At 42.2% G+C, this 13,426-nt stretch overlaps 1 protein-coding gene across 1 annotated transcript in view; it reads right to left on the bottom strand.

Annotated features, from left to right (window-relative positions):
• The window catches only part of larp4b (La ribonucleoprotein 4B), an 81,023-nt gene that overhangs the window by 32,277 nt on the left and 35,320 nt on the right, over window positions 1–13,426 (bottom strand). The window contains exons 3-4 of the mRNA XM_062958194.1: window positions 2,485–2,632; window positions 1,655–1,816 (exon numbers count right to left, since the gene is read on the bottom strand). Of these exons, the coding sequence (XP_062814264.1) occupies window positions 1,655–1,816; window positions 2,485–2,632 (310 nt within the window). The remainder of the gene's footprint in view (window positions 1–1,654; window positions 1,817–2,484; window positions 2,633–13,426) is intronic.

Below are 13,426 nucleotides of genomic sequence, written 5' to 3'. Positions count from 1 at the left end.
TGGGTCTTATTAAAACAAGAGAACTGGAGAGCTTTAAACTGATTCTGATGGATTGTATAAACTGTGCTAGAAAGTGCCCCATATGTGGAATTTAGAATCAAAACTAACAGTGCAAAAACTGTAGTATTTAGAAAACTTATAATAAAATCTTCTGTTCAGAAGATAATCTAACTGAATTTAATGACACTCTCACATTAATGTGTATAAGATTGCATACTCAAGAGCCCATTGAAGTAGACTTTTAAAAAGATCTCCAAGATTTGAAAAGAGTTTCTGTTTTATAGAACACATGCATTATAGCTAATACACATTACGCATGGACAGAATAGCTATTTACCTCTGCTGAATCATGAAGACAACATAAAGGAGTACCAGTTTACTCATTATTCACAGTTAGAGGGTTTACCACTGATTGCAAGTTGAAACAGAAGCCCAAGTAACATATATCTTTCCAAACATTTCCCTTAACACTGAAGCTGACAAAATCTTCAAACTATTACATTGAGTTATTGACCATTTAATCTTCAGCATACTAAAAGTTTGAGAACCTAGAAAACTTATGTCAGTAATTCTCAACCTGTGAGTCCCCAGGTGTTTTGGCCTACAACTCCCAGAAATCCCAGCCAGTATACTAGCAGTTAGGCTTTCTGGGAGTTGAAGGCCAAAACATCCGGGGACCCACAGGTTGAGAATTACTGACTTAAGTGGATCAGTTACAGAAACTTTACTGTTAAGAAGTCTACTGAATTTTAAAGCTATGAAATGCTTCTCAGGTTGTCCTCAGTTGCAAGCTTAGAGATGATGCTTAGGTTCATAGTGTGGACCATTACTTCAATTCTGAGAGCTTCAAAATTGTAGTTTTAAAATTCAGTATGTTATACCAGCATCAGAGCAGATAATACCCATCTTCCACATATTGTATATAGAGACATTATGTTGTTCTTGTAATCACACTATACAAGTCAAGTATCTGACACTTGCTCCAGAATTGTGTTCAGCATCTCACTTTTTAAAAAATGGAAAAAAAATTCTAGTCATTAGGGCAGAAATGAAAGCCTCTGGTCATAGACAATAGCCATCATGGATTTGAAGTTGCGGTGGTACAGTGAGCACATTTCTAGCGCCTATTTCCTGCATCACTTTGTCTTTCTCTGTCAGATACAAATGCAAATTTATATACAATACATTGATTGATTTAGAAGAAGTGGATAACATGAACAGATGATAAAAATTCAACTAGTCTTAAAACTAGCAATGCACATTTGATTAAGTTATTGAAATAAATTACAGATAGCAGCACTTTTATTGTACAACTAAAATCAGCAACATAGCATTATAGACTTCTTGAGAAATTCAAAGGAATTGGTGGGAAGCCTCACTTGGGGAAGTAACAGCCTGGATCTCAAGGCAAGTTACTTTTTCTGTTGCTACTAAAGTTGAAAGCTTCTTGCTGAGATGTTGCGACACTTTGCCTCCCAGTGTGCTCATAGCCGAAGAGAGAAGTAATCTCTGACTGCATTAATATCCTTCCAGGTGATTTTAAGTGACAACAAAAATATTGCAAAAAATGTAGGTCTGTGAGGATTCTCATGATTTTTAAAGTAAAGACAAAATATTACAGACAATGATTTTATCTGAAGACCATTTTTCTTACCTGTTTGAGTGTTTTCATGCATAGAATCATACTCTGAATGCTCTAAAGCCAAAGGGTTCATATCTGTTTGGTCTGATAATGGAGCTGTTAGTGATGGTTCTTGTAGTTCTGTTAACGATTCATTCTGGTGTTTTTTGTCACCATCCCCATTGGCTTCCAGCCCTACCGAGAAAACTTGAAGAGTCACAAACCAAATTCTTCATTTATTCTGAACTATACATGACAAATCTTTTTCTGAATAAATGCCAGAAGGATAGCTAGGTTTCTTTTTCTTAATGTAGGTGATCAAGTACCTCATTGACTAATATACAGATTAGTCCTTAATAGTGGTTGTTATATTGCTAAGAAAACCCAAAGTGTCTTTCAGGAATTTGCTATAACCATAAACTGATGCCAGATGGGAAGGCAGGCAAGGAAGTCTTTCTCTTTTCTAAAACAGGTCCATTACACAATGATAGTCAAAGGCTTTAAGGCTGAAACAGACTTAATTTGGTTTTGCTATCGAGGAAAAAAGTTGTCTGTACAGTCCCTGTTCTGGTGTATAGGTTGCTTTCTTCAGCTGGAAAGAGAATTATGGGTAAATTATTAGACCACTGGTTTTAAAATAATATTGCAGAGAAACAGAAAGGAAACCTTGAGTAGATTTATCAAGTTACAGGCAGCTACGCCTGAATTAAACTCTGAATAAAACTAATCATACAATTATAATTATGAGAAGGCCTGCTGAAATAAATAGGATTTGTTACTAGCTTAATCTGCATCGAATCCAGTGTTAAGAATGACTAAGTTTTATCCAACCAAAATGTCTTTCTAAAATGCTGTTCTCATACCTTCTTTGCAGGAATCTGGTGGATGATCCGGTATTTCTTCCCAGTTTTTGCTCACACTGCCATCAGCAGCACCACTTGCTTCCACATGTAACATATGATTCCCCCATACTTTTGCATTAGGATTTAACTCAGAAACCTTGGCTGACTCCTAGAAAACAGAAGTACATTTTATGGATTAGAGTTTGGAACAGAACCATCTTTTATAAATAAAGCAACAAGGCATTTGTTCCATCTCTTTTTATCAACTTGTTTTCCCATGACTGAAGACATCCCTGTAATTAGTAAATGCTCCACTGAAGTGGTGCCAGACATGTACTATACACTACTGATTATCTGAAACAGTCCTTTATGTGTACTCTCAACAAGTATTACCCTAACTTAATTGTTGAGAAAAATGGATAACCATTAACATAGCTATGTGTATATTCTGAAATGTTTTGATTAAATTCACCTACACTTACTCAGATTGCAACTTGCTCTTCTGTTTACTTGAAGAAATTATTTTCATTGAAGTCCCTTCAATATCTACCCTCAATACCACTGCTATGTGCTCCCAATACTCACAATATGCCATTTCCTTACACACCTGTAAAGGCTTTCTACTGAACCCCTCATTGAAAGTATTCCTAAGGGATCCCAACCCCCATTAGCTGGTTTTTAGAGGACACATGGGGGAAAGGTGGTGTGTGAAAGTTCTGCCCCATTTATGGCACCGAATTTATGGTTTCATATTTATGAATGAACCCATCCTCCTTTTCTCTTCTAAATGGGTGTGATAACTCTAAACTGTGGAACGATAATTACAATGAAACATATATTTGAGATAATAACAGTCAGCAGTAAAAATATGAGTGCAAAAAAGGAAATCATAATACAGACCAGAAGTCAACAATAACTATAATCCTTTGAACAGCCCCATAAAATTATGTTAAAACCTACTTTCAAATTGCACATGAAGAGAAATAAAAAGTGACTAAAGTTGCCTATCACTCAAGAGGCCCAGTGCTAATGGTAGACTGAACAAGCAACCCCTAGGTTCATACTAGAGCAATCTTACAGTGTGAATTAAATTGCAAACTGGACATGAATTTTAAAATAATGTATTTGGGACATGTGTCTAGCAAACAACAACAGGTTATAGAACATAGGTTTATGCAGAAGCAAAGCCACTTGTAGCTCACATTCCTGGACACAAAGGTAAATTAATAAAATGTATTACTTCATTAAAATGTTTGCTATAAAACGTAGGGCCTTGCCAAAATGGAGGTCATCTTATTAATATTAGTCTATTTTGAATCCCAAACTAAACTAATGCTTAAATTCTGGCATGCAAACATTTTATCTTCTGGAACTGTACCAAATTCTGGATGTGAAAATACTGAAGGAAGCAGAAATGTAGCACCTTATAAAATGGCAAAACAGAAGTTGAAGGCAAACATTGAAATTGTTCAGGTTGCACTGGATTTGTGTTGCTATTGCTTTGAAAAGAGGTGAATATGAACAGAAGAAAGGAGAGACCGATATATATGTATGCACGCACACACTCTACACACAAACACTAACTACTGGTAGAAAGAGTCCCTTGTTCTGTGCTGAAACAGCTTATAGTTGAATATTAGTAATACATTTACATATTAAATTTTTCTACATTTGGTCAACATGATATATCTTAAGTGAGTATGCTATACAGCCATTACAAACCATGTTTAACCATCTAGTAACTATATAGCTGAGATAAAAAAAACCTATTTATTTTCTTAAAGAATTCATTCCTGAATTGCCTGGGAATCTTAAAAACATATTTGGGAATATTTCTATAATACATTTACGTGTATCACTTAGACGTATGCCTCCCTTTCTTAACAAAGATCATCACGCGTATGACAAAAAACAAATATTTTGAAGCTAAGAAGATCAGAAAAAAGGATTGAGAGAAGCTGTTAGTACTACCTAGCCATCAATGATAAATGTGATAGACATTCAACATGGAAATGAAACAGCAAGTCTATAGGGTTCTTTTACAGCTGCCCAAGAACAAGACAGATACCACAATGTCAGCAAAACAACTATTTACAGACATTAGTTGAAAAATACATGACATCATCTAGCTATGCAGACTTCTAAGTGTGTCCAGTCAAAAGCAAATTTATAAGAACTTAGTTAAGACATTCTTAAGGTTGAAGTACTATTGATACTATTGTAAAGAATATTTTATGTACCATCAGGAAATTGCTTACACAGAATTCATGTCACCTCTTCCACAAATGAGAGGTAAGCAACCATATAGTTCATGGTTTGGGCCTGTACATTCTTGGTAGATGTAGTGTGATGTATATGTTTGTGTATCAACACTGCTCTGCTCTGTGACAAAGAACATGCTGTCAGTACCAATAAGTCACAGGTCCAAGACGTTAGAAGCTCTTCTCAAATTTAAAGCGCTGTTGGAAAGGACCTTCGACACAGTTTTATCCAGACATCTCTTGCTTAGATCTTCACCGGCTTCTGCAAACAGTTACTAATCATGAAAGCCTACAAGCTACATAAAAGAAGTAAAATTCCCTTGAAAATCCTCATACTTGAGCCGCTATGTAAGAGACGGTAACATGATTTACTTTCCAATAGGGATTGCCTAAAATATACTACAGTTCAAGCACAATCTATATATATAAAAGAGTGATGGCATCAGGGCAGCGGACAAAACAACAAAACTACAGATCCCCCAACCTCGAAATTTGACAACACAACCCATCATTCACGACTCTAGGTTGATACAACAAAAAGAAAAGAAAAATAAAGTCCTAATTACAGGGAGAGGAATAATAGTTTTTGTCCAATTGCTGCCAGTTTGAAGGCTAAGCTCCGCCCACTTGGTCTCCTAGCAACCTACTCAGCCCAGGGGACAGGCACAGTCAGGCCTCACTTAGGCCTCTTCCACAGATTATCAGATTTTAACTGGATTATATGGCAGTGTAGACTCAAGGCCGTTCCACACAGCTATATAACCCATTTAGAATCTTATATTATCTGCTTTGAACGGAATTTTCTTGACTCCACACTGCCATATAATCCACTTCAGTGTGCATACTAAACATAAAGACAACCATACAATAGACATTCAATATCACCACTACCTCAACAATTTCTCACCAACACCACCAGAAAATGCCACAGCAACGCGTGGCCGGGCACAGCTAGTATGTTATAAGTAAATTCACATACGAAGATGGCAGGAATAAAAGATGCCTGTCACAAGATGGTATCTAGGTATTACTCCTTAGTTTTAACAACTCAAAGTAATGGAGCTGGATACAGGAGGGAAATTGCAAAATTCCACTTGTGCAAAATATGTTTTTCTGGTTTGCCTTCTCTCTACTCCCAAGCACTATTCCCAAAAGCCAGACTTGAGATTCAGGAAATATCTATGAAGGAATACAACAGGACAGCCTTAAACAGTTTGGGTCCAGCCTATCTTTGCATATTCTGCAATGAACCTGTGTACGCAGATGATGTCCAGTTCTGTCACTCCTTTCCACCTGTCACTAAGGAGGCTGTTCAGGTCCTGAACCGGTGTCTGGCCGCTGTGTCGGACTGGATGAGGGCTAACAAATTGAAATTGAATCCAGACAAGACATAGGTCCTCCTGGTCAGTCGTAGGGCCGAACAGGGAATAGGGTTACAGCCTGTGTTGGACGGGGTCGCACTCCCCCTGAAGACACAGGTTCGCAGTCTGGGGGTTCTCCTGGACTCATCGCTGAGCCTGGAGCCCCAGGTCTCGGTGGTAGCCAGGGGAGCCTTCGTACAACTCAGACCTGTGCGCCAGCTGCGCCCGTTCCTTGGGAGGTCTGACTTGGCCACGGTGGTCCACGCTCTGGTTACATCCCGTTTGGACTACTGCAACGCTCTCTAAGTGGGGTTTATTTATTATTTATTTATTACAATATTTATATCCCGCCCTTCTCACCCAACAGGGGACTCAGGGCGGCTTACAATAAAACAGACATATAAAAACAGTACAATACACTATAAATCAGTTAAAAAATTAACTTACATATAACATTCATAAAATGCATTTATAAAATATAGGTAGGCGTGTACAAGTTTAAAAGACTGGGTCTGTCAATTGAGTTCCAGTATACATAATAGTAATTAATGCTGCTGATTCTTATTCGAAAGCCTGGCCCCACAACCAAGTTTTTACCTTCCTACGGAAGGATAGGAGGGAGGGAGCCTGCCTGACTTCAATGGGGAGGGCGTTCCATAGGCGGGGAGCCACTACTGAAAAGGCCCTGTCTCTCGTCCCCGCCAGCCGCACCTGTGAGGCTGACGGGACCGCGAGCAGGGCCTCATCCGACGATCTTAAGCTTCGAGGTGGGTCATAGCGGGAGACACGTTTGGATAGATAAGCTGGGCCGGAACCGTTTAGAGCTTTATAGGCTAAAGCCAGCACCTTGAATTGTGCTCGGTAGCTAATCGGCAGCCAGTGGAGCTGACGTAACAGAGGAGTAGTACGCTCCCTGAACGCCGCTCCAGTTATTAACCTGGCAGCTTCCCGTTGGACTAATTGAAGCTTCCGAACAGTCTTCAAAGGCAGCCCCACGTAGAGTGCGTTGCAGTAGTCTAAACGGGATGTAACAAGGGCGTGGACCACCGTGGCCAAGTCTGGCTTCCCAAGGTACGGTCGCAGCTGGCGCACAAGTTTTAATTGTGCGAAGGCTCCCCTAGCCACCGCTGAGACCTGGGGCTCCAGGCTCAACGATGAGTCCAGGATCACCCCCAGACTGCGCACCTGCGCCTTCAGGGGGAGTGTGACCCCATCCAGCACAGGCTGTAACCCTATACCCTGTTCGGCCTTCCGACTGACCAGGAGGACCTCTGTCTTGTCTGGATTCAATTTCAATTTGTTGGCCCTCATCCAGTCCGACACAGCGGCCAAGCACCGGTTCAGGACCTGAACAGCCTCCTTAGTGACAGGTGGGAAGGAGTGACAGAGCTGGACATCATCTGCGTACAGATGACACCGGACCCCGAAACTCCTGATGATCTCTCCCAGCGGCTTCATGTAGATGTTAAACAACATGGGAGACAGTACAGAACCCTGCGGGACCCCACAAGTCAACGGTTGTGGGGCCGAGCAGGCGTCCCCCAATGACACCATCTGGGACCGACCCTCCAGGAAGGACCGGAGCCACTGCAGGACAGTACCTCCAAGTCCCATTCCTGCGAGGCGTCCCAGAAGGATACCGTGATCGACGGTATCGAAGGCCGCTGAGAGGTCCAGCAGAACCAGCAGGGACACACTCCCCCTGTCCAGTTCCCGGCGAAGATCATCGACTAAGGCGACCAAGGCTGTCTCGGTACCATGCCCCGGCCTGAAGCCAGACTGTGCCGGATCCAGAAAATCAGTGTCCACCAAGAATCCCTGGAGCTGCGAGGCAACCACATGTTCCAAGACCTTGCCCAAATAGGGGAGATTGGAAATAGGCCGAAAGTTTCCGAATTGAGTGGGATCCAATGATGGCTTTTTCAACAGCGGCTTGATCACAGCCATTTTTAGGCTCGCTGGAAACTTGCCCTCCCGAAGGGAGGCATTCACCACCACCTTCACCCACTCGGCCAAACCCCCTCTGGCTTCTCTCACCAGCCAGGATGGGCAGGGGTCTAGGATGCATGTGGTCGGTCTCGCCTCTCCAAGGATCTTGTCCACATCCTCGAGCTCAACCAATTGAAATGAATCCAACAAAACTGGACAAGCAGGTGCACTCCTTACATCCTCAGAGACTGCCGTTAATATGGTGTCAAAGTCGGAACGGATCAGAGCGACTTTGTCTGCAAAGAACCGAGCAAATGCTTCACAGCAGGCTGCCGAGTTATCAGGGCTCCCACCTTGATTGGTGGGAGTTAACAACCCTCTGATAACACGGAACAGCGCCGCCGGACGGTTCTGTGCGGACGCAATGTTGGCCGCAAGGTGGACTCTCCTTGCAGCTTTGATTGCCGCGGCATATCCCCTAAGATAGGAGCCGAGCCGTGTTCGGTCTGACTCGTTATACTCTGATCGCCACACGCACTCTAGTTCCCTCTTCTTTCGCTTCATCGCTGCCAGCTCCTCAGTAAACCAAGGAGCTGGTTTAGCTCGGTTACTCGAGAGGGGACGCTCCGGAGCGATCGTGTCTATTGCCCTAGTCATCTCTCCATTCCAGAGAGAGACCAGAGCATCAACAGGATCACCTGCCGAGGAGGCGGGAAATTCCCCAAGAGCCGTCAGGAATCCTTCTGGATCCATAAGTCTCCTGGGGCGGACCATTTTAGGTCCACCACCCCTGCAGAGGTTGGGGGGCGCAGTAAGTCTAAACCTGATCAGGTGATGGTCGGTCCATGGCAACGGAGCGATGGTGAGCTCCTCCACACCGCCACCTTCCTCCCATCCCTGACAGAAGACCAAGTCCAGTGTGTGTCCCGCACTGTGGGTGGGGCCTGTTACTAATTGGGACAGCCCCATGGTTGCCATGGCGGCCATGAAGTCCTGAGCTGCACCTGAGAGGTTGGTCTCGGCATGGACATTGAAGTCCCCCAGCACTATGAGCCGCCGGGACTCCAACGCCAGGCCCGAGACCACCTCAGCTAGCTCAGGCAGGGAGACTGTAGTGCAGCGGGGTGGTCGGTACACTAACAGAATCCCTAATCTTGCCTTGACATCATCTGGACATCATCTTGCGGGGTTGCCTCTGAAGACGGCCCGGAAGCTCCAACTAGTACAACGGGCGGCAGCCAGATTAATAACTGGGGAGGCATACAGGGAGCGTACCACCCCCCTGCTAAGCCAGCTCCACTGGCTGCCGATATGCTACCGAGCCCAATTCAAAGTACTGGTTTTGACCTATAAAGCCCTAAATGGTTCTGGCCCAATCTACTTGTCCGAACGTATCTCCTCCTATGAACCAGTAAGATCACTAAGATCATCTGGAGAGGCCCTGCTCTCGGTCCCACCTGCCTCACAGGCGCGGCTGGTGGGAACGAGGGACAGGGCCTTCTCGGTGGTGGCTCCCCGACTGTGGAACACCCTCCCTGGAGATATCCGACAGGCTCCTACCCTGCTGGGATTCAGAAGGGCCGTGAAAACATGGTTATGTGCCCAAGCTTTTGATGAGTAAATGACAAAGTTGACATGGCCTGATTTAAGGATGAAGCATGAGGATCTCGGATGAATGGAATTAATTATATATACATTTTTAAGGTTTTTATCATGTGTTTTAACAATGTTATTAACAGATCTGTTTATATTGTTTTGTTTTTATGATTGTAATTTGGGCATTAAATTTTGCCAATTTTTGTAAGCCGCCCTGAGTCCCCTCGGGTGAGAAGGGCGGGGTATAAATGTTGTAAATAAATAAATAAATAAATAAATTTTAAGTTCTGCTAGGGAGGCCCTTCTCCTGCTCCCACCTCCATCACAAGTGTGGCTGGTGGGGACAAGGGAGAGGGCCTTCTCGGTGGTGCCCCCCCCCCCCCCGCTTTGGAACTCCCTCCCCAGAGAGATTAGATTAGCACCCACCCTGGCCACCTTCCAGAAAGACCTGAAAACGGTTATTCCAATGTGCCTTTGACTAATTGGTTTAACAATTTGACTTGGCCTTTCTAGCCCTACTTAATATGTAACCTTTGTACTTTATTACCAGCCCCGTCCCTGTAGTATATTGCAGAAGCCCTGGCCCACCCTTTTAGCTTTGACCACGCCTACTATGCTTGGCTACTGATTATCAACGTTGAGTTCATGTTTTTTTGACATTTTTATGTGGATAATGCCTTTTAATGCAAATGTATTTTATGGTGATGTATTTTAATTTTGTTCCACTGGGCTTGTTCCCTATGTAAGCCGCCCAAAGTCCCTTTGGGGAGATGGTGTGGGATATAAGAATAAAGTTGTTGTTGTTGTTGTTGTTATGGCAAACTTAGAACAATTCAGCTTCCACAGGTGACATTCTGCTTCTACGTATATTTTGGGATTCAAGTTTCTTAATTTCAGACAATTCTTTAAATCAAAATCTTTAAAATTAAAGCTCAAACCACAGAAAGATGTGTCATGAAGCAAATTATGATTGAAAAATACTTACACAGTCTCCATCTCTACCTTGCCATCCCCAAATATCACAGTTTTGTTGTATTAGCAATTGGTAAGGGTATTTTCCTGGATCCAAAGAAGGAGAAAGCAGCTCTTGAGCCTGGTTTTGGAGTGGTTCACTTGCAGCGTATGCACTATCAATTTTGTTAAGAGATGAATTCATCCATAAATATCCCATCAGATATTCCGGATCATCAGTAAGGTTGGTGGCTGACAACAACCTACTTAATGGAGCATACTGACACAGTGGATGCACCAAACATAAATTATCCATATCATCTTGACAGTCACTTATATCCATTTTGTGTATACTACTAGACTCCTTTAAAATGTCTTCCATTAGATCTAATACATGTTTTTCATTGCCAGGCTCTGATTCTTGGTCATTAACAGACACAAGGGGTATTTCATATGAAGGAGTAGCAGCATACTTATCTACCTGCTTGGGGTCGATGCAAACTCTGTCTGCATCTTTACAACCTTCCAAGTTGGAGGTCAGGTTGTTTTCAGAATTCGTTTGAAAAGCACATTCCATGTCAGCTTCCAAATTACACAGACTGCTTCCAGGATGAGAATGCTTTGTGTTTTCCTCTAATGCATCTTCATATTGAGCTGAAATTCCAGCTATTATGGGTCTAAAAGGAGATATGGCTTTCATCGTGCTTTGTTCAGGGAAACAGCTGCTTTCGTGGAGTCCTGGATTGTGAAGACTGGCCCCTATACGCAGTTCTTCTTCCAGTCTTTGGAATGAACATTTGTCCTGTAGCTTGCAATGTTCATCATCAAAATCCACTTTTCCCAGTTCAGAATGTTCTGAAGAGTCAGAACAGCTGTTATCATCATTAAATGGACTGGAATATTCATGAGTTGTAGCATCAATTTTTGAGTCTTCACACTGAACTTGAATTTCTAAGCAATTCTCCTTTTGGATTCTCTTATGTCCATTCACATTACGAGCCCCAGAAAAAGTTAATGTATTCTCATTTTCCCATAATCCCTCATCCAAACTACTTGATTTCAATGGAATGCCATTTTTCTGAGTATCCATTTGGTTTATACAGCTGCCATCTTCATTACTACTAAATTCTGGAACACGAGATGCTCTTTCAAAAAGAAAACTATTTGTAGCTGAAAGCATTTTAATATTCCTGTCTGATATATTTTCATGGCTGCAGAAAGCTTCAAAATGTGAAACATCTTCATGTTTCAAGAGCTGCTCTAGGCTATGAGCATCTTCTTCAGAATAGTTGGGTGTTCCTTCATCACAACCGGCAGATATGGCCCAAAATGTATTTGCATGTGCTGTGAATGCTTGTCTGCTTTTCAAGTTTAGATTATTTTCTTGGCTTTCTGAATTGCTTGGATTTGCAAAGTTTAAGACACTGGGAATTTTGTAATCTTCTGATGTGACCTCTGGATTTCCTAATAATTGTTCCAAGTTTTCTCCAGCTGCAATATTTAGATTTTCACTGAATCCAAACGGTAGAGAATCAGTTTCATAGTTAGTGCCATTATCAAGAGTGGAACGACATGCACAGGTCATATTTTCCAACAGCAGAGAATACTGAATGTTCTTCTCTATATGCACAGGTGTTGGAGAATCACTGTTTTCTCTAACTGATTCATTCACAAAGATTCCACTATCTAGCATATCCATTTCCTGAGTGCTATTTTGAGGCTGTTCCTCAGCATGTGCTTGTGCCCTTAGACCATCTGCTTGTAGACTGTCAGAGTTTAACCTGTGGACCCCATTCTGTAAACCAACAGAAGTTTTTATTTCTATTTCACTTTTTGGCATGAAATCATTTCCTTTTATATTGTAAGATGCATCTTTCAGGGTGCTGATGTCACTTGGCACCTGCACTGGCTTCTGAATTCGGAATTCTTTTATACTGTCTAGAGGCCAAGCCTTACTGAACATTTCTTGCCCTTCTTCTGCATCAATTCTCACATCGTCATCAACTACACAGATACTGTAGAATTCATTTCTGGTGCTTCTGTGGTGCCTGTCTATATCAAGATATGCAAAAGCTGAAGCTACTGTTTCTGTATCAGTTCTGCTTGAAATTACTGAATTGCAATTGCTTTTAACTGGTTCCAATTCACCTTGCAGTAGTAAGCACTCGTCCATAACTGTGTTGTTTTTTATAACGTATGAGTTTAAAGTATTGGGGAAGAAACTACCTTGGCTATAATCCATTGGAACACATGAAGCGGATGGACGTTCGAATGCACAGAATGCATTTTTAACTACGGGAGATCCAGTTTCACTATTGCTATTAATATGATAGCTGCCTCCATTATTCATATATCGAGCATGACCATTGATAGTTGCCATGAGTTTTTCACCAGCCACATCAAGTATTGGTTCACAGTCTTCCAAACTCAAGACCTTTTTCACATCAAGCTGATGGCTAGAAGGTCTACTACTAATATGGCCACCTTCAGCCATCTCCACACCATAGTTTGAATGACATTTAACTGATTCCATGCAGTTGTCATGACAAGCAGCTTCTCCACAAACTGTCCCTTGCATTACATGCAGTTCCTGCCTTTCCAAGGTATCCAAAATTGAAGTTAAAGTTGTACTTATCCCATTTTCAGAGGCTTCCTCTTTTGTAGGTTTTTGCAGCAGGCTCATTTTCTCATTTTTGTTGTTATTCAGCTCGTCGCTGAAACAGCAACCCATTTTTTCCAGTTCTCTTTTGCAATTCCTGGAACTGTAAGCTCTTTTCTGCCTATATCCACTTCACTAAGGCTGCTGGGGAGGCAAGCCAACACCCAGATGCCAAAAATAGTACTGTTTAAACAGTGCAGGGGGCT

Source organism: Anolis carolinensis, chromosome 6, assembly GCF_035594765.1.
Source record: "Anolis carolinensis isolate JA03-04 chromosome 6, rAnoCar3.1.pri, whole genome shotgun sequence".
NCBI classification, from domain to species: Eukaryota; Metazoa; Chordata; class Lepidosauria; order Squamata; family Dactyloidae; genus Anolis; species Anolis carolinensis.
Note: the sequence above shows the minus strand (reverse complement) of the source record. Positions and strands in the feature narration are given on the sequence as shown.